The 21145-nt window shown below is 44.7% G+C and overlaps 3 protein-coding genes across 4 annotated transcripts; all 3 read right to left on the bottom strand.

The window, feature by feature from the left end:
* Nucleotides 1-1473: 1473 nt before the first annotated feature.
* Nucleotides 1474-5181, bottom strand: s100s (S100 calcium binding protein S). Its single transcript, XM_012828898.2, has 2 exons — nt 4590-5181; nt 1474-3191 (listed from the first exon to the last, which is right to left on the bottom strand). Exons 1-2 carry the CDS (start codon nt 4740-4742, stop codon nt 3012-3014), a joined length of 333 nt encoding a protein of 110 aa, XP_012684352.1. The 5' UTR covers nt 4743-5181; the 3' UTR covers nt 1474-3011.
* A 6200-nt stretch (nt 5182-11381) lies between these two features.
* On the bottom strand, nt 11382-17388 carry s100u (S100 calcium binding protein U). 2 transcript variants are annotated; one of them, XM_012828914.3, is made up of 3 exons: nt 17112-17388; nt 12783-12909; nt 11382-12285 (listed from the first exon to the last, which is right to left on the bottom strand). In XM_012828914.3, the coding sequence occupies exons 2-3, from the start codon at nt 12900-12902 to the stop codon at nt 11890-11892; spliced, it is 516 nt and encodes a 171-aa protein (XP_012684368.1). In that variant the 5' UTR covers nt 12903-12909; nt 17112-17388; the 3' UTR covers nt 11382-11889. The 2 variants fall into 2 exon arrangements, with proteins under 2 accessions (XP_012684368.1, XP_031441736.1); XM_031585876.2 differs by lacking the exon at nt 17112-17388 and adding an exon at nt 16925-16968.
* A 1596-nt stretch (nt 17389-18984) lies between these two features.
* s100a11 (S100 calcium binding protein A11) lies at nt 18985-21139 on the bottom strand. The gene is made up of 2 exons (XM_012828929.2): nt 19950-21139; nt 18985-19291 (listed from the first exon to the last, which is right to left on the bottom strand). Exons 1-2 carry the CDS (start codon nt 20076-20078, stop codon nt 19157-19159), a joined length of 264 nt encoding a protein of 87 aa, XP_012684383.1. The 5' UTR covers nt 20079-21139; the 3' UTR covers nt 18985-19156.
* Nucleotides 21140-21145: the final 6 nt, after the last annotated feature.

Here is a 21145-nt window from a genome sequence, read left to right as displayed (position 1 = left end):
TTGAAATGTACCATGCAGGTCAGTTTTTGAGGAAAGGAATAGGCTACTGTATGTAGTATTTACAGGTAAGATACAGGTAGGATGTAGAACAGGTGGGATACAGGTGGGATTGAAATGTAACTAAATGTGATTGACATGTAGAAGATACAGGATGTTCAGGTAAGCCACAGGAAGGATGTAGAAGAGGTAGAATATAGATGGGTTCTACTGTAAATGTGATCTACAGGTTGGATTGACAGGAAGAATATAGGATTTACAAGTAAGATACAGGTAGGACTTAGAACAGGTAAGGTAGGATTTAGAGCAGGTAAAATCCTGGTAGGACTTAGATCCGGTAAACACACTTAGAATGTAAAGCCGCTAAATTGCAGTTTGGCCAGATAAGATCTGTTTGCTCATGACTCAGGCTACACACTCTATCTGTTGGCGGTGTGTAAGCGGAGGCCTTGTTCCAACAGGTTAGCATCTGTTTGGCAGTAAGAGGTGTAACTGGCCCTACCGGATGTGAGTAAAGGAGTGAGGGAGGGAGGGAGGGGGGTGATGTGGTGGTGGTGGGGGGGGGGCTTTGGTCTAGACGGAGGGGCGTGGTCCGAGAAGCAGCTCGACGCTGCGTGCTTCAAGCTTCATGCTGTGGGAATCTCCCTGCCTTTCCTGCGCCGAATTAGTCAGGATCAGAGTGCTCCAGCTGTGGAGGTGCGCGCTATTGTGGAGCGGACACACACACACACTCACACACACACACACACAATCACACACACACACACACACACGCACACATACACACACACTCTCACACACACATACACACACACACACACTCTCTCACACACACACACACACATACACACACATACATACACACACACACACACACACACACACACATACATACACACATACACACACACCCCACATACATACACACACATTCTCTTTTATGTACACACATATACAGATACACACTCTCTTTCTCTCTCTCTCTCTCTCTCTCTCTCTCTCTCTCACACATGCACACACACTCACCCACCCCTCCCCCCAACACACACACTCACACACATGCTCAAAGACACATTCCTATGTCAAGACATCTGTGTCACACCTTTCAAGCAAAAAAAAACATGTGGAACTTCAGCTGATGGGGATGTTTATGTCTTCATGTTCATGAAAGGTTTTTGGCTTTTTTATTTTTCTATTGACATGAGGGAGTTCAAATCATAAACTAGGAAGCTGTTGGGAAGATAATGTAAGTTCTTGTCCAGATGGTGTTTCTGAAATCCACTTGTTTTTGTTGTCCCCCTATCTAATGTTAACTACTAACTGATGTTCATGTTTTGCAGTACTTACAGTATTGGTGTGTCTAGTTAGAACACATTGAACTCACTAAAACTAAAATGTAGCAGGAGGCTTAACTGCCAGTTTGTTCACCTTTTGGAACGGTCAACATTCCCTTCCGTTTCAAGGCAATCCACCCATATATGTGTCCTCATTTTGGCACAACTGCATGTCTGTCAACCTGTTTGTAAACCCTTTAAAATGTGTGTAAGAATGTGGTGTGTGTGTAAGACTAAGAGTAAGCGTGTAAGAGTGTGTGCATGGTTTTGTGTGTGTGACATGCTTTGAGATTGAACATATAACAAAAACCTCCCTGTGAAAACAAACAAACAAACAAACAAACAAAAAAACGTCAACGATGATGCATGTTGGTTAAGCATGTTTATTTAAATGCAGAAGTTATGTGGGATATTAACAAAAAAATAGGTTACAAAAGAGGCGCAAAAGAGGCAGGCTAACATGCTCATATTTCCAACACTGAGAGGATAATGTTATCGATAATAGTGCGTAATAATAATAAACCTTAATTAACCAAGTCTGTCAGTAGAGGTTTTTTTTTTCATCCCATTCCTGTCCCCTTCCCCCTCTCTCTGTCTTTGCATGTCACACCATCAACTGAGTGCAAAAGAAAGACGTGCTGTATGTGTGTGAGAGTTTGCTTTGCTAGTTCTTGTCTTTAGCCAACAGGCACTAATCAGTTTTAACTGGATAGAGGAAAAACCTGTTCCTGGAAAACCATGAATCCTGCAGTCAGCCAGTTGGACTCGGCCTAGACCCTAAAGGTGGTCTGAGACGAGACCAGACGACCCTGATTCTAACAATTGACTCTGGGACGGAGCTGGCCGCGATGTGGCTCAGATCAGATCATCTGGCACACATCAGGGCCCGATCGATCCAGTCTAGAGTTAGTCGGCTACAATCTGACAGACTGCCGTCTGAGCCACATCAATGAAGCAAACTCTGCATTCTGAAGTGTCTTCAGAGGTGCACTACAACCAAACCAACAGCAACTTGTACTACTTCACTCCTCAGTGTCTGCTCTGCTGTGCTTCACCTACTTCTTTCCCAAGTCCCTTTTTTGTTGTGTTATTACTGTGAGGTCCCTTGTTTGTTGTGTTATTACTGTGAGGTCCCTTGTTTGTTGTGTTATTACTCTGAGGTCCCTTGTTTGTTGTGTTATTACTCTGAGGACCCTTGTTTGTTGTGTTATTACTCTGAGGTCCCTTGTTTGTTGTGTTATTACTCTGAGGTCCCTTGTTTGTTGTGTTATTACTCTGAGGTTGAAGGGGAATCAGTGGCTACTGTTCTGTGAGTTCTTGAGAGGTGAGGCCCAGTGATAAAACCCAGTGATTAAACCAGCAGTCTTGATGGCTTTCCAGGAAAATGGTGCGTTTGTCTGCTCAAATAATCATGCAAGCGTTCTTCCCTGACACTCCCTCCCTGATGTAGCTGCCTTTCCCATTCTGCTGTTCTCCCCAGCTCCCTACTATGCATCTCTGTTTCCAGCATCACCCATCGTGTCACACTCCCCCCCCCCCTCCCCCAACAACCCTGGTTGCTTACATTCACCTCCCCTCCATCCAGCCAACCATCCTTCACTGTCCCCTCTCTCTATCCTTCTCTACCTCTCTCCCCCATCCTTCCATCCCCCCCTCCCCTTCCCCCACTCTTGCACGTGTTCACTCTTTCTTCTCCTCCTCCCCTGGCTTGTCGTCCTTCTTGACATCCTGGAAGAAGTCGTTGCAGGCCACGGTGAGTGCGCCCATGAGGATGATGAACTCGGTGAAGTCGACCTCGCCGTCGTTGTTGGAGTCAAGGTCGTTCATCACTTTTTCCACCGCGTCTTTATCTTGCGCACTCTACGGAGGAGGAGAAGACAAGGATGGGGGGGAAGAGTGTGAGCAAGAGGAGAGGCGTTGGACACACAAGCCACTCTCTTGCCAATAGGACGTTGTAAACAATGTCAATATTTTGCTTTTCTCAAGGTCTGTGAGATTCTGATTCTGCTTATCACCCATTCCCCACCCACACACACACACACACACACAACACACAACACACACACACACACACACACACACACACACACACACACACACCACACACACACACACACACACACACACACACACACACACACACACACACACAACTGACATGGACCTCTGTTAGACCACCAAATCTGTTTAAATCTCCCTGGGTATGTGAAAGTATGTTAGAACAAGCTACAAATCTTCATGTCCACACACTTGATGAGCGTACCCACAGACTTGATGGTCCATTAAATGGTTTCATGTCTGTTTCATGTAATATTAACCTTTGGTATTGCGACACATATTTAACGGTGAAGTTGAATGTGTGTTTGGGTTCAGCACAGGCATGTGAGGCGTCTGTTTGTATGAGTGTGTATGGAAATGTGTGTGTGCCAATGCGTGTGACACTGTTGCATTCTGTGTGCTGCTGCTGCTGTGGGTGTGTGTGTGTGAAAGGATTGAACAGCGAGTATGACAGCATGTTGAGAACAAGCAAAAAAAATGCATGGCGGTGTGTGTGTGTGTGTGTGTGTCATACGTTTCTGGCATGTTTGTACTTGCAGGTGTTTCACACAAAGTGAGATTGTGAAAGGAGAATGTTAGAGGGAATTCATGGCGACCCAAATACTTTTCCATTGTGTGGATGTGTGAAACCTCCAGGAATTCTCAAACTTCTCTGCATTTCCTGGCCTCGCAGTTCTATACAGTACTTGGTGTAAATGATTGACCACCAAAGCAGAAATAGGTCAGCTGTTTCCTCATGAGCCTTTTTCTTTGTCCCTCGATTTTCAAGGCAGTGTCCCATGTCCACTGCTGAAGCCTCAGCCTATTACTTTGAGTAGTGCTGTATTCCCCACAAAAAAATGTTCCCAGCTTCTTAGTCCGTGGTTTCCCCAGGTTGCTATGTGTGATGTGATGTGTTTTGTTGTGTTTAGTGGGGATGTTTGCATATTTGGATGTGTTTGTGAATCCTCCCTCTCCTCACCCACAGACAGCTCCCCCTGCGTCCAGGTATGCAGTTTCCCAGGAACTGTAATATGGTGTGTCTCCCCTCTCCTCAACCCCTAGAGAGTTCCTACGTCCGTGGCAAGAGGTTATATTCTGTGTCTCCTCACCCTGAGGACGTTCCCAATCTCCTTTCGACAAGAGGGAACTGCTCTAGGTTGTATTGAGATGTTTTGTGGGGATGTTTGTGTGGTGTGGGTTTCTATGTCTTCTCCTCACCCCTAAATAGTTCCCCAGCTCCTCCGTGAGAAGTTCCCTCAGCTCGCCGCGGCTCAGCGTGTACTTGTCGCCCTCCTTGCCCGAGTACTTGTGGAAGGTCTTGATGAGCATCTGCATGGCGCTCTCCAGGTTGGTACCGGGCTCTTTGGACATGCTGTCAGTGGGGGGGGGGTCAAAGGTCAAAAGGAGAGAGGTGTGAGATGGACAGGAGATGGGCGCGCCCCCCACAGGTCCCAGCGAGTCATGTGAACTGAATCACATGACTAGCGTGGGTGGAGCTTCAGCAGCACGGCACACATGGTCTGCTTGTGGCAGTAACAAATCAAATATGACTGGAGAATAAGAGTGAGAGAGACAGAGGAGAGAGGAGGAGAGAGATGAAGGGAGAGATGAAGGGAGATGAAGGGAGAGAGTGAGTGAGTAAGGGAGAGAGAGAGTGAGTAAGGGAGGGAAGACATCTTGGATTTAACACAGAAAAATGTGGTAAAAGAGAAAAATGTGATAATCAATAAGGGTATAATCTTACGTGAGCCAGTCTCATTGGAGGAGAGTTGAGAGAGAGTTGAGAGAGAGAGAGAGAGAGAAGGAGAGACAGAGATAAAGAGATAAAGAGACAAAGGAGGACACTCGAAAACCAACACTCTTACATATGACACTGTGAGCGTGAGTTGGCCATCTTGCTTCTCCTTGTGCCAGGCTCTCTGGGCTACTGAGACAAGGTCACTGAAAAAACAGCACTGTCACAAAAAAGGTGAATGGATGACCCATGTAAACACATTGTTGGGTGGATCATGGAACTCGATTGGCAACAAAGAAGCTGTTTGTAGATACCCATCAATCATTAGACTTATAGATTTGTAGATTGTGAATTTATCAATCATTTGATTTAATGTGTCATCCTTATAATGTTTTTTCCCCCTCCTCAGTGGTATTCTGCAAATTGTTGTTGTTGTGAAATGTCAACAGGTTCCAGCTCAATGCAAAATGATCAGTGCCAATGATCAGTGTCTGATCTGACATCAGATCACAAAATAACTGATCAAATAATAACGAGGCCGGTGCACAGGCCAGGGGAGGCCAAACTTGATATGTCGCTGAACTATCCAAGAACCTAATTCTGGACATGTCCCACTGCCCTTTGTTTTCTAAAGCCCAAGCTTGTGACCTTGATTGGCTGGAAGAGGCCTGTTAAGGTAACAGAAGATCGAGAACTCCTCCCTTTAGACAAACGTATCGACTGCCCCGGTGGTCATGTAACACGGACTTGAACATTCGCATGGAAACCAGGAGTGAAACAGAAAACTGTCAAAACGGAGATAAAGTTCATGGCAACCACGCTGTGGCAGTGGGAGAAGGTAATCTGAGGCACGCCTATGCACACTGCCTACGCACAACCACAAGGACGCACACGTGTGCAAAATACACATGCATTCACGTTCACACTCAATTTCATCGTATTTATTAAGCACCAAAATAATACATTTGTCTTAAGGCGCTTTACAGAGCCCAGGGCCTAAACCTTCACACACGTGCATGTCTACACGCACACTTCATTTATAGTAATTTGAAAACATACACGTACGCATACACACACACACACACACACACACACACACACACACACACACACACATATACATGCACACTCACACACACATACACACACTTGCACACACACACCCATACACACAGACACATTCAAACACAATTATGCACACACACACACCCACACACACACAGATGCAAACACCGAGTTGACCTATTCAACTGATGCAGCACATCCTGTATAGGGTATATAATCCTAACATTAGGGTTTCAAAGAGGATGAACATTTCAGATGAGGACCAGGAAAGGACCTGGTGATCTCCAGCTTTTCCTTGTCTGGGTTGGCACGTACAAAGGACACCCTAATTTGGGGTTGTTTGGTAACATGGTATGGCACTGGTATGGCAGGATGTAAGGGCAATGAAAAGAGCATAGAATGCACCACTGACCAAGCAATCTATAGGATAGAATGAGCACAATGGGAAACCATAGCAACTAAAAACATGGACAGAAACATTATCCTTTGAACTGACCAGGTAGTGGACATGGACCTCAACAGAAGCTAAAGGCAAGAACGCTTGTTTGTCCAATCCATGCAGAAAGCTTGGTGTCTTTTTCTGTCAAGGCAAAACTGATCAAATTAACCTGGTCTTCAAAGATTAATTTCTCTTCAAGTCTCTCAAGTTTTAAGAGTAGTACTTAAGTGGACAAAATTGGTCACCTTTTGCCATGTTTTCCTAATTGCCCATATTAAAACCCTTCATTGACAAATTTAAGTACATTTGTTACCAAGAAACTTTATCCTAAAAAGAAAAAACAACTCCACACCTCCACACCATATAGAACTATAGATGCGTGTTCCAGAATATTATACAGAAACACCTGGCGGGTCTTCATTTACAGAATCTATATTCCAAGAATCTCCCCCAAGCCACAAGCTAGCCCTGCCAGAGCACTTTAAGTAAGGACCGAAGCTAATCCTGAAGAGCGCTTATTGATTACAGAGCGGGAGAAAGGGAGCTGGCCCTCTCGGCTCTCCAAGCTGTCCGTCTTACCTGAGAGCTGGTCGAGAGGCTCCTTTGTCTTCGGCGGAGAGTGAGAGATGGAGACTGATAGCGAGAAGAGACAGGAGAATGGATGAGGAGAGAGTAGCGCCCGCAGGTTTAAATATCACCCCCTCCTCCTCCTCCTCCTCCTCTTCCTACCTACACCATTCCCCTCCCTCGCATCCTCCTCCCCTTCTCAACCTCTTCCCCCGAAGGATCTGTTTCTCTCCATCCTCTCATCCTCACCTCCTCCCCCCCACCACCTCCCCCTCTCTCTTCTCCTCTTTACCTCCCCCCTTTCTCTCTACCTCCTTCTCCTTAGGTTCTTACACAAACACAAGAGCCGTTTGACCTCATCAGGTAGTTCGTTCAGGAAAGCAAAAACCCAGAAGGGCGGCCACTGAGCTTCTCAAGAATGCCGGGAGAGCAGGTGCATGTACACAGGTGACTGCATACTATACATACATACATACATTTCCAAGGGCCATCAGGCTTTTAAATGGACAATGATACAGTCTCGCCACTTTACATGTTACAGTTTCATCTACTGTTTGCACTACCAGTAATACTGCACTACCCGATACCAGGCACACTTGATTTGTCTTTAGGTTAGTATAGGTTTATTAGGTTAGTATAGGTTACTATATGTGTATTATATGTTTAGCAGATTGTATTGTATATTTATTTTGTATATTTAATAGATTTATTATATGTTTATTATATGTGTAATTTATGTTCAGAGTACTTATATGTTATGTTATGTTATTTTATGTTATGCTATGGTAGGTTTTTGTGCGGTGTCTTGTCTTAAGAATTTCTGTGCCCAGTCTGACTCAGTGTTGTTCTGTGCATCTGACAAATAAAATAAAATACTTGATTGATACATACATACATACAGACAGACAGACAGACAGACAGACAGACAGACAGACAGACAGACAGACAGACAGACAGACAGACAGACAGACAGACAGACAGACATACATACATACATACATACATACATACATACATACATACATACATACATGCATAAGTGGACATATACTTGCACAACCGTGTGCAAACACTGGTCTACTCACAATCACGTGAAGATATACATGTGGCAGAAGCACACGTATGGTGGTATGGTGGACACACACAAAAGGGGGCATGCATGTAGACATTTAGTAGACAGTAGTAGATCATTGCTGATGATTTACAATTGCCCATTGTAGCCCACAAATGTATACATATGGGTGGATAGACACACACAGGCTTTTTTTATACTCTCACACACAAACACACACACACACACACGCACACACACACACACACACACACACAAAACTGGGCATAGAGAGGAAAAAACATTTTCAGTTAGTGAGGAGTGGGATGCTCAGTATGGTGGTTTGTCAAAACAAATAAACTAAACAACAAACTAAACACTGGCTCCACAGTGGTAATTATGTGTGTGTGTGTGTGTGTGTGTGTGTGTGTGTGTGTGTGCGCGAGCGCGTGTTTGTGTGTGTGTGTGTGTGTGTGTGTGTGTGTGTGAGTGTGGGTGTGTGTGTGTGTGCACGAGCACATGTTTGTGTGGTGTGTGTGTGTGTGTGTGTGTGTGTGTGTGTGTGTGTGTGTGCGCGCGTGAGCGCGTGTTTGTGTCTGTGTGTTTAGGGGATGACTGGCATGCTCTGTAGTGTTGATAGTTAATTGGCAGCAGAGTTTTGGCTGGCAAGGCCTAAGAATGGCGTGAGGGGGAAGGGGGAAGAATGGCTTGAGGCAACAGACAAAACACACACACACACACACACACACACACACACACACACACACACAGGTGTTTGAGAGCGACACCTGAGGCTGTGCCTTGCAGTGGAGGCGCGTGGTCAGGGGCAGGTTAACAGGGCAGGGGCGCCCGGGTGTCAAACAGTCGGCCAATATAATGTTTCACCAGACGGCTGAGCATCACTCATGGAAATCCAATGGTCTCTTACATCACTAAAAGCCCCAAGCACCAGGAGACCTATCCTAAAGCCCTACTGCAGTAGGAAATAGCTTGTGGCCCAAAATATATTATAATATTTTTTTTTACAAATCATCTTTCAAATCAGTTCCATTTCCATTATATCAACACAAGAATCATTCAACTTGTACCATAGTTTAATACTATCTAGTAACTTTTTCATACATGACCGTACAGTTGTTACAATGTTGGCTGAACTAAAACAAGTACCATAATGCATATGTTGAGGAAAGCCATTACAAAGCATTAAGTAAGTATGGTGTCATCATGAGATAAGATATACTGCACTTAATTTATGGGTTTTTCATTTCAAAATGAATATTTAATACAGGCAAAGGTACATAAAAGTACAGAATTAATGTATGAATAAAGAAATATTCTAGTTATAACAGCTGCATATAAATAGTGCCAAATTGAGTACATGGTTTCATATTCAGAGCAATAACATGGCATAGACATTTTAGTGGTTTCTCTTGTGTAAACTATATAATTTTAACACATATATTAGAAGCAAGACCTCCCTCTCTCTCAATCTAGTTCAACATTTTGACACATATCTCACATTGTGGTGACAAGCAACCACACTGTACTCAAAATAATACAAGAATACAAATGTGCAAACAAATACCACAAAAACACATGCAACACATTTTTGGATTTAAGGGGCCATTTGAGGGGGGAGTGTGTGTGTGTGTGTGTGTGGGGGGGGGGGGGGGGTTGAATGGGCTCATCTGAAATTTTCTCAAGGACTCAGCTGGGCCAAAGGTCACAGACATTGGAGAGGGACACCGGTCTGAGTCCTCAGTGCCTGATCTCTAACAGCAGACGAACAAAGAAAGGCCACATCTGACACCCAACAAGGTGTTTCTCCTGCATGTTTGTTTTGGAATGTACTTAACCATGAACCTCTAAGTTTGTCTGTGTGTATACTTAACCATGTACCTCTAAGTTTGTCCGTGTGTGTGTACTTATCTATGTTATACATGTGTTAAATATGTTTTTGTTTGCCTGTACCCCCTTTCTGATTAGGGCTAGATTAGGTAATGTTGCGTGGACACTGGCTCGTCCCCAGGGGCCTCCCTGTGTCAGGTGCCCTGTACCAACAGGCTATTTTTGGTCTCCAGGGCCACAGGGTCTCCTGGTGTGGATTCCTTCCCCAGGTGCCTAAATTATTTACCCCCAACGAGCCATTATTAGGACACCGAGCACCCGTCAGTACGGCCTGACGGGCTACTGATGAGAAAAGACGCCACACACACATTTCACCCTTGGCCAACAGAGAGAGAGAGAGAGAGAGAAAGAGAGACAGACGGGGAAAGGACAGACAGAGAATGAGAGTCGAGAGATGGGAGGGACAGGGTGCAAGAGACAAGATGATGAGCTAGAGGAAAAAAGGGAAACAAGAGGACATCTAAGACTATTAGTATTCAGAAAGTGAGGATTTGGAGATGATCAACTGTTATTCCCAAGCACACGAAAAGTGCTGTTTAAATTCCAGGCCAAGATTATGAGATGCGCGGAGGAAGGTACCACACACACTAGGCCGCTATTATGTAAACTACGAGGGGGAGAGTGACAGCAGATTATAAGCATACAAGGTCTGAAATAATATTTAGCATTTTCGTTAACATAAGAGGGGAAGCTTTTCTGAGTGACTACTTTGGCCACCTTGAACAGAAAGTAGTGGAGACCAACTCTCCAGAAAATTCAGTTTTTGGGCCTGTTGAGCAAACACAGAGGAGAGTTGACACAGGAGAGGGGGGGGAGAGGAGAACATGCAAATACTGATGCAACGTTAGAGTCTGAAAACCCGCTGTGACACATAGGGGGGGGGGGGGGGGTGATTGACAGGGAGAGGAGGGGGCAGCCAAGGACCACAGGAGTTGTATCACTTCTGCCAGGGACGTGCATTATCAGGTGCAGTTAACTGAGGGCCACTGAAACTAATGGATATTGAGAAGCTCCTTGCTAACGCTCATTACAAAAGATACTATGTAGCTAAATGCCTTTGTTTGTTCCAGGTTAAACTCCTCTCCCATTGGGGTTGCAGCAAGTTTGTAAACATTTGTACACCACCACAGGTGTGTGTAAGTTTGTTTGTGTGTGTGTGTGTGTGTGTGTGAGTGTGTGTGTGTGTGTAGGTGTGAGTGTCTGTTACTGTTGCACACGTTGTGGCCGGGACACACACTCTGCAGCAACCCTAATTTGGCTCAAATTCTTCACAGGATTCACATTCATAAACCCAAACTCGCCTCCCTGTTAGTAGCAAGCAGCTAGGAAATGACGCCTTACAGCCGAGCTCTTAAAACAAGAATCCAGGAGAGTTTTTAACAATGACTGAAGACTACAAAGATTTGGACAACTCATTAAACTGCCGGTCAGGTTTTCAGATATTTTGTTAAAGCAAGGATATGAAGATGATGAAGAGATGTCAGAACTCATTATGGAAAGTAAGAATATCAAACGCAGTTTGACACTAAAACTAAAACAAACAAAAAACAACCACGGGTACAGGAAGGGTATTGAATGTCTGCACTGGAAAACAGGAATGCTATGGCACTGAACTGTATGTAGTTATTATAAAATTAAAAGAAGTGTTACAACTGGACGCAGCTTTTGGACTGTTATTGTCTAGAGAGATATGATATAATAAGCACATAAGACAGGTGTTTTAGAGATGGAAATGCGCGTGGGGGTAACGGCTCTACGAGGCCTCCTCCTCCGTCTTCTCCTCCTCTGCTGTCTTCTCCACTGCTGCCTCCTCCTCCTCCTCTTCCTCCTCAGCCGGGGCCTTCTCCGCCTCTTCAACTGCTGCTGCTGGGGCTGCTGCTGCTGCTGGGGCTGCTGCATCGGCGGCCGGTTCTTCCGCCTTGACTGCAGCGGGTTCGGCCTCGCCGTCGGCAGGAGTCTCGCTCTCGCACTGCGTCACGGCACCATCGTTGTTCTCCGTCTTGGTCACCTTGTCGGTCACGTACTGCTGACTGACAGAATCTGCCAGGTAGCCAATCAGCTTCATGTACTCTTGGAAGCTGACTTTGCCATCCTGGTTGTCGTCAAGGCCCTGCTGCATGTCCTTGACAGCCTTGGAGCTGTCCGTATTCTAGAATCCAAAAACACAGGGTTGTGCATGGCTATCAGTGTTTGGTGTATGTATGACAAACGATGTCTGAAACTGACAAAATCTACACAACATTACATGAATCTTAGTTCGTTATCCTACATTTCTTTTGGTTCACAGGTCTACATCAAAAAAATCCACAGGAATTTAAGTCGTTTTTTGTTCCCTCTCTTTTGGTCTGAGGATAACATTTCAAATACTATTTTCCTATTAGTTAATCTCTGTCCTGCAGTTACTTCCTCATTTGTGAACTGTTTTTACAAATGTAGGTTTGTAAGGACATGCAGCTCGCTATCTAAAAGACAAGTATATCCATAAAACAAATATGTTAAACATGATCAAATGAGATATGATGTGACTGATATAGTGATAACCATTGTGGAGATGCTGCCGATGTAAGGTATGAAACTATGAAATGTGACAGCCTGTTAGGTGTGATTGGCAGTTCCTGTGTCCAATGAAAAGCAGGGGAATCTCACATTGAGGATGCCACCGAGTTGGCTCTTCACCAGGCTCTGGAAGTCCTTCCCACTCAGGTTCTCTTTGCCCTTTGCAGACTTGAGGTAAGTCGACACCACTGTCTTGATTGCTGACTCCATCTTCTTTCTGTTGACAGGGGGAAAAGAATGAAGAAAAAAAAAAACAGCAATGAGAAGAGCTCAGAGAAGCATCTCAGACTGCACCCAACTACAGAACAGTTCTGGCACGGATCTGGGGATAGAGCCAGCAATCTGGACCCCTTTAAGTGGACTGTACCCTGGTCTAAAGGCATCATGGCCTTTTGAGTGGACTGTACCCTGCTATAAAGGCATCATGGCCTTTTGAGTGGACTGTACCCTACTATAAAGGCATCATGGCCTTTTGAGTGGACTGTACCCTGCTATAAAGGCATCATGCCTCACAGACTCACGGTAGGAACCATGGCAGGAGGCGAGCCGACAAAACAACACAAATCTGGGCCTATGCTTGACTAACACAGCGGCGCGATTAAAACAGAGCTGCCGTGTGCTCTTGGTGCTTGGAGGGTGTGGACTGTAATAAGCTGGGCCCCAGAACAGCCGGGCCAGGAGATATGAGATAAGGCTGAGGGTGAGAGCCGGTCCAGTTGAGGGACAGCTAGCTGGACACAATGGCCACTTCGATCTTTGATAGGTCATCTGATCTACTGAGGCCACTGGAGGACGACCCGCCTCCAGTTACAGGAGGGATTACCTACCACCCGTCTCATTCTCTCTCTCTCTATTTCTCTACCCCTTTCTCTCACTTGTTGTATGTCTCTATCCTTCCCTCTCTCCCTCTCCCCTCCCTTGTTTTCTACCCTTCTTTTTCTCTGTTTCACTGCCACAAGCACCCCACAATGAAAGGGAGGAGTTTAACAATGAAAGGGAGGAGTTTAACAATGAAAGGGAGGAGTTTAACAGGAGTTTTGAGTTCAGCTGGACTTTGTCGTTTCACAAGCAGCTGACACCCCTGACAATGGACAAGGCCTTGCAACTACAAGAATGATAGGCATGTGTGTGTGTGAGTGAGTAAGAGAGAGAGATTAGTGTCTCACCTGTGCATAAATATGTGTGTGTGTGTGTGTGTGTGTGTGAGAGAGATGGGGGGTGACAGGGGGAGACACCAAAAGAATGAGTCTCCTCTCGTGTGTGTGTGTGTGTGTGTGTGTGTGTGTGTGTGTGTGTGTGTGTGTGTGACTAGTGAGCAGCAAAGGTGCCACTCTGCTTCCCCTCAGGTATGCGCACATGTTCAAGAGAGACTACCACACGAGTTCCTGATGACAGGAACGTGAGAGGGCCATTGACAAAAACGCAGTGTGTTTTGCCAACCAATAATGCAGAAGGGAGGGAAATACCAAGCATTGCAATCTGCATCAGTCACTCAAACTTGCCCAGAATGCGCAGGCTAGCTACAGGCCTACTTTCACAAGCCATTTCTTATTGACTGTAAGGAGAACAATATCAGCAACAGCAGCTGCGAAACTACTGACTATCGCTGCGGTACAAATATCCACACTGATTATTTAATGAAGCCATTTTACAAGAGAAAATCAGCAGTCTGGCACGACGCATACCACAGAAACTGAAACATCTGCACATTCCTTCTCCTCACACTTGCAAACACACATGCGCAGAAAAATGCTACGCGCTAACCCCATGCCATGTTATGAGTGCCATCGCCCCATCCTCAGGCACGAGACAATTAGGAAACATGCCTATTAGCCTAATTAGTCTGAAGAAGGGGGGGGGGGGGCCTAGTGACGAAGAGGGGACCTTATTAAAGTCTCTGGTTTCACGGCCTGTTTGAACAGCCTGAGTTTGGGTGCTAGCAGTGTAAAGCTCAGTCGGAACAGGAAATTAGCCGAGGGTTTGTGTTCCATCGTGACGAAGGATTTGCCATACTGTATAGGACCTCTGCAGTATGGGCCCCTTTCCAGACACTGCTCACTGTGGGATTAGAGTCACAAAGTGAGAGGCCTGATGGAGTTCTGTTCCGCTGCTCCTCCTCGAGCATTCGGTTCACTGAGGAGACTTGGTGCTCTGACATAGCCCATAGTGCACTGGATCGTGCAAAACCGACATATTGGTTTTTGGCTAAAGTGTCAGTTAATGATGAGTCACCTGAAGGTAGCTCAGAACTGCAGTCACCCTACAACAATATGAGGTCACTTTGGGCTTCCAACAAAGGGCTGTACATCTGCTGCTAATACTCCAAAGGGTTTAGGACAATAGTTAAAAGATGAACAGACCAGTATGTTTTCTTAGAGCTATTTACTCATCTTAAATGTTTTGCTTTAATGCCATTCAATGATATGTAGGTTTAGTGTATTGATATTTGAACATGTTTTTTTTATTATTCTACCATGAAGCATTCCACCTTCATTTATTACATTTACATTTAGTCATTTAGCAGACGCTTTTATCCAAAGCGATGTACAAGGGAGAGAACAATCAAGCTACAAGCAATAGAGACCTAGTGTAACAATAAATACTATTTTACATATGAAATAGAAAAAAGTGCAGGAATGTAACTACTGTAAGTGCAAGTTAAGTACTTGTAGAAGTGCACGTTAGGAAGGGATGTGCTCTCTGAAGAGTTGGGTCTTCAAGAGCTTCTTTAAGGTAGAGAGGGATGCCCCTGCTCTGGTAGTGCTATTATTAATAATGACTCAGTCAAGCTAATCATAACCTTCAACATGAATTCATAGTTGCAATTGTAAAACTAAATACAGTTCTCCATAAAGCCTCTCCAGAGATTCCGATACATACATAGAGCCTACAAGATCTCCTCCACTGGATACCACAAGTGGTTTCTAAGTGACTATACCATCTGGCTCTTGTCTACATATTTATCTAAGGAATGTTGCGCCAGGATCGCGTTCGTGGAAGGATGTTGCTCAAGCGCTTAGTGAGCAAATTCAAAAAATATTTCGTGACACGGTAGCCGACTAGTCACTGGAGCACGGGCCAGTTTTTCCTTCTTCATGCCAGGAGCCACCACTCCAGCTCACCTGGGGTCTCACGCGCTAATCCCCTTGACTATGGGCGCGCCACAAGGTCAGCACCTCTATCCTTGCCATTTCTGTCCTCGCGTCTCATTTCTTATTTACCTCCTGTCCTGTTACCGGCTATTCCGGCGTGTCGCTGCTGACGGCTGCGCTCAACCCAAAACTCCGCCAGACAGCACGTGGGATGTCGCCTCCGTTCATTAATACTGGCTAATGAAGTTTGGGCTTTCATTACTTAAGCAACGTCAGCACGGCGGAACGGTCCGCGCCCCGTTTCGACACGAGCCTGCTTAATCCCCATTATTATTCGCAAACGCTTAAAAAATGCGTATATAATGAAATAAATACCCATGCGGTCTCCCGTTTCCCTTCTAGAGCTCAGAAGAGATTGAGTGTTGCGTTTCCAAACAGGCGAATGTGATACGCGCGCTATCTGAGTAATGACAATACGGCCGCTCGTGTGTCATGAAAAATTAACAGAGGAACAAGTTAGGCGGTGAATATAAACCGCACCAAAGGCTGTAACTGTGTGTGGGGAGCTTCTTTCTTATTTCATTAGGCTATCACGCGTCTAGAAAAAAAAACATTTCATGCTCACGGACGCGCGCACTTGTGCCAGCAGCTGTCAATCTGCTTACGCCCATGTCCAGAAGCCGAACCCCAATAGAACCTATACAATTATTAATTAAAGACAGTCCAGTTGTCTAGGGTGGAGGTGTAAACAGCCGACAAAATATTTTAAGGAAACCCTAAATAGTTTTAGTTGAACACAACACTCAAAACACGTATGAATACCAATATGCTAACATTCTGTATTTTGTAGGTTTCATAATGAGCTTAAAAAGAGATCAAAAGTTGCGTGAAATCAGCCGAGAGCTTGTTATATTTGGCCTCCAGTCCATTAATTATCCATCGTTTAACAAAGCGCAGCTGATCCCGATACGGAGAATCGGTCTCGGTTCTGTCAAGGAACTCCTTTACCATAGTTAAGGTATTTTGCCTGCGTGTGCAATGCTAATGAAAACGGCCCATAAACTAGATTAACTTATTGTAGCTTCCTTGAATCGATGGCTACATCTTATTTTATGGTAGAAAGAATTTAATAAAACAAACCAAAGCTAGATTTGAAGTTATGTCTCGCAACAGATTCTCTGGAAAAGTGGTTTCGTGGATGCTGTCCAGCATATCCGCAGGATGGTCCTGAACTTGAAGGGTGTATCTAAAACGTGGCGTTTAAGTTCCTATCAAACCTCTGCATTATTAATTTCAGTGAAAAAGTTTAAAAAACCTCAAAACTTACCCTTAAGTATGTGAAGGACCAACGCAACAACTCAACCAACGCAACTGCTTCAGGACTGTACGCCTCTTTTCTGCTTTTCCGTTTTCCCCACTGCCCTTACGGCTCAAAAAAACTTGCCTAACTAGTAAGGCAACAGAATCTCTTCCGTGATTTAGTTTTTTCTTAAACTTTTTCCCCTTCTGACAAGTCAAAGGGCGTGTACCTGGGAGAGAGAGAAGACAGGGAAAAGAATGGACGAGAGTTAGAAACAGTTTTGGGGAGGGACTAGTCTTCTGTGAAAGCCTTAAAAACGTATTTTCCTTTCAATTACAGATATCTCTAGCGTGTGCAACTCGTTTACGTCACGCGTGCTTAGGATGCAGTTTCACGCCAATAATTCAGGTTTGATGAAGAAAATAGGATTCCTGCCGGACAGAACGAAGCAGAGAGGAAGGGGGGAATGGAGGATAGGCTGATCTTAACCCTTCAGTCCCATCAAAACGCACTATCACACTGAAGCCTCCTAAAAAACTCCCATTGCCTCACTTTTACAATTCAGCGCACACAGTCTCACAAAATATTTGAAGGATATGAGGTAACAACCAAAGTACTGCAAGGTCTTTGCATCAAGGTTTGCCATACAAATGTGTGTGTATTTGCACATGCATAACAAAGCAATAGACATGATCATGAGACTGTGTGGAATAGATAGAGTGTATAAATGGCCTGAGGGTACCAACCTCCCATATTGCACCACTTCTGAGCCAGCACTTTATTTGTCAGTCTGTATATGCTAGTCATACCTCTGCCACACCCCTCTCTGTGTGTGTTTAATCGAGATACAAGGTCCGCAGGTCTGCTGGCCTACATCAAAGTCAAGCCCTGCAGACACTTACCACGCCCAGCAAGGAGCTGCTGATGGACTTAGTAGGAAAAATCCGGGGCTTTTTCCAAAGGCGTGGCGTGTTACAATCCCTTAGCAAATACTAGCACAGGTGCCTCAACAAGCCCAAACTTTAATCAACAATGGCTCTTAGATTCTCAGAGCCACATTAGCGGTGCAAACCGGTTCCTAGGCCAAATAACAATAAGTGTAAACACACACTGACTCAAACCTGCCCTCTACTGCTAGGGCCTGGTTTCAGGTGGTTGGCATTGTGGAAAAGGAGGAGATTGTGTGTGTGTGTGTGTGTGTGTGTGTGTGTGTGTGTGTGTGTGTGTGCCTTATCTAAGCACAATTAAACAACCAAACACAGCTTTATTGTCATGGTAAATCAATATGTATCAATGTATTGAAGGAGCTGATGAATAGAAGAAAATTTAACTTGAACATTTTCTCTCACTTTCTACCTCTCTATCTCTCTCTCTCTCTGTCTTTCTGTCTGTCCCTCTCTCTTTATCTCTCTTTCACACACACACACACACACACACACACACACACACACGCACACACGCACACACGCACACACACACACATACACACACATGTAGTTGAATACCTACACAGTAGATGCAAACTAGTTACATATTTAGATGTTCTCTGAATATGAACCCAACCATAGGAAGGTAGGCTGCTCCAGGTTGCTGAAAGGACAGCCAGGGCCCATGTTGCTCTCAGGGCAGGACAGGATTAGGATAATGCCCTCAAGGCAGTTACATGTATAGTATGACATGCACAGCAGGCTATAAGGATCAGTCTACACACCGTCTGTTTGAGGTGGAGTAAAGTTACCGTCTAATTACGCTATTAAATCAAGGTTGTAATACTCTTTCCTAATGGGCCAGAGAGAGAGAGAGAAAGAGAGAGAGAGACATTAGAGACAGGGCAGGCAAGGAACAGGTCTTTACCCACTTGTGGTTATAGGCTGACAAAAATTGGAGATAACGCAAGGAATCACAAGAATGGATTATTTTATTTGCAGGTCACCTGCTTCAGAGAATGATTAACCATGGTATTGTGTGCACAGCCAGTCTCGAGGTTGAAGATGAACAATACACACAGAGGCATTTTTTAAATCAAACACACAACGGACACATTTTCACGAGCCCGCGCTCTCTCTGGTCAGCTATTGGCTCAAGCCGCCATGCTTGCTGGCCACCGTGCCAATCAGCTGCCAGAACTCCAGGAATGTCAGCTCTCCGTCATTATTCTGGTCCAAAGAGCTCATGAGCTGGTCAATCACGCCGGGATCGCTGGCGTTCTGCAGGCAATCAACAGCACAGAGGGTCATTCATACTTAGTTAAGGAGAGAGAGAGCGAGAGAGAGAGAGAGAGACACACACAGAGGGAGACAGAGAGAGGGAGGGAGAAAGAGGGGGGTAACGCCATCTAGTGGTCACTTTAGTCTAAATCTATGACTTTCTATGTGTGTCATTCATCAGAGGTCGCCAGAGAAATGTTTAGAAAAGCAACATCTGAAAACATCATTCTACTGCAGGCTACACATGTCCAGCAGGAAAGAGTATGGACTAAGTTAGTATTCCTCCCTCATTGACTGAAACTGATGAAATGTTTAACAGCAAACACCCAAAACATCGGCAACACAAAATCAAAAAGCACTGCAAGTCATAAAAGGAACAGAATATGTAAAAGGTGAAAGGGTGGAAGATCAGGAAATCAGAAAGAAAGTACAGAATGGAAGAGAAGAGAGAGATAATGCAACAGATGAAATGATATGAGAGAGACTGAAAGGCGGAGGAAGAGGACGGAGGGAAAATCCGGGAAAATTGTGGATTTGAGGAACAGATAGAAGCGAGCCCATAAGATGTTGTACAAGAAACAGAGGAGAGGAACTGAGGGGAAGGAAAAGGGTGGGATGAATGAACAGAGGAGAGGAGAGGAGGGATGGAGTCGCTCACCTTCACTAGGGTGGTGAGCTGAGAGGCCACCAGACTCTGGAACTCCTCTTTGCTGAGAGTGTTTGAGGATCCATCCTTTCCAGCGAATGTCTTGAACTGGGCGATCAGCACGTTAATGGCAGGTTCCATTCTGAGTGAAGCAAAGGCTTATCACATCCACAAGAGAAAGAGGCTATTTATTTATCATGAATTCACACTTCATTCAAACATTCATCAAAAGGATAAATAATAGACTTTTGATGTTTGGCTTATCGAACATGCCTATAAATGTACATGATTAAATCAAATATTAAACAGATAGAAGGAGACAGACAGGAGCAGTAAGACAAAAGCAGAAAGGCCCAGAGATCAAATGTGTGGTATTAATATATTGAAGAGCTGAAAAGAATGGCAGTGACAAAAGAATGGGAATGGCAGAGAGATGAGAAGAAACAAATGAGAAGCAAAGATGTGGGGAAAACACAAGGAGAGAAAGCCTGGGGAAGAGGCCCAGACAAGGTCATAGCTTGTCTTACCTTAAGAACTGGAGTGGAAGAGCGAGGCAGGTGAGAGCAGAAGTGTCTGTGTCCTCTCAACCTCGCTCCGCATCTTTTATTCTCTCCATCACCTTGCCGACATCAGCGGAAAAAGATGACACGAGCCCCTCGTCCCCACATCTTTAGTCAGTGTTCTCTTATCTCTCGGCACACATCTCAAGTTTTCCATCATATACAAACACTGCACTACAAACATAACCCTGTCTGACCTGCTCCCAGATAGTAGACAGGGCACAGCAGGTCCTAAAAAACTGTGTCACCGCTAGACAAAGGATCCCTGCCATTAGTGTCACCAATAGTGTCACCAACAGAACCTTTTGTATTAGGGGACTGTTTTGCTCCTTTCGGTTTGAATTTCAGAGCCTTTTTACCCCACATTTATGAGGACATTTCTTATAATCTAAATACATAATAGGGAAACATCAAATACACCAACTCACCAAAAACAATTCAACTGAAAAACCCAAACCACAGAGAGTGTGAGGAAAATATATGCAAAAGAAAAAATGAGGTGACATTTCTGCTCACACATTTCAAAATTCAAAGACATTTTTGTTCTAAGCCCTTAATTTCTGACACCAGTGTTCTCCAACATTATAATAGAGGCCTAAAACAGACCTCTGACTCATACTGACTCTCTCTCTCTCTCACACACACACA

Source organism: Clupea harengus, chromosome 19 (genome assembly GCF_900700415.2).
Source record: "Clupea harengus chromosome 19, Ch_v2.0.2, whole genome shotgun sequence".
Taxonomy (NCBI): Eukaryota; Metazoa; Chordata; class Actinopteri; order Clupeiformes; family Clupeidae; genus Clupea; species Clupea harengus.
Note: the sequence above shows the minus strand (reverse complement) of the source record. Positions and strands in the feature narration are given on the sequence as shown.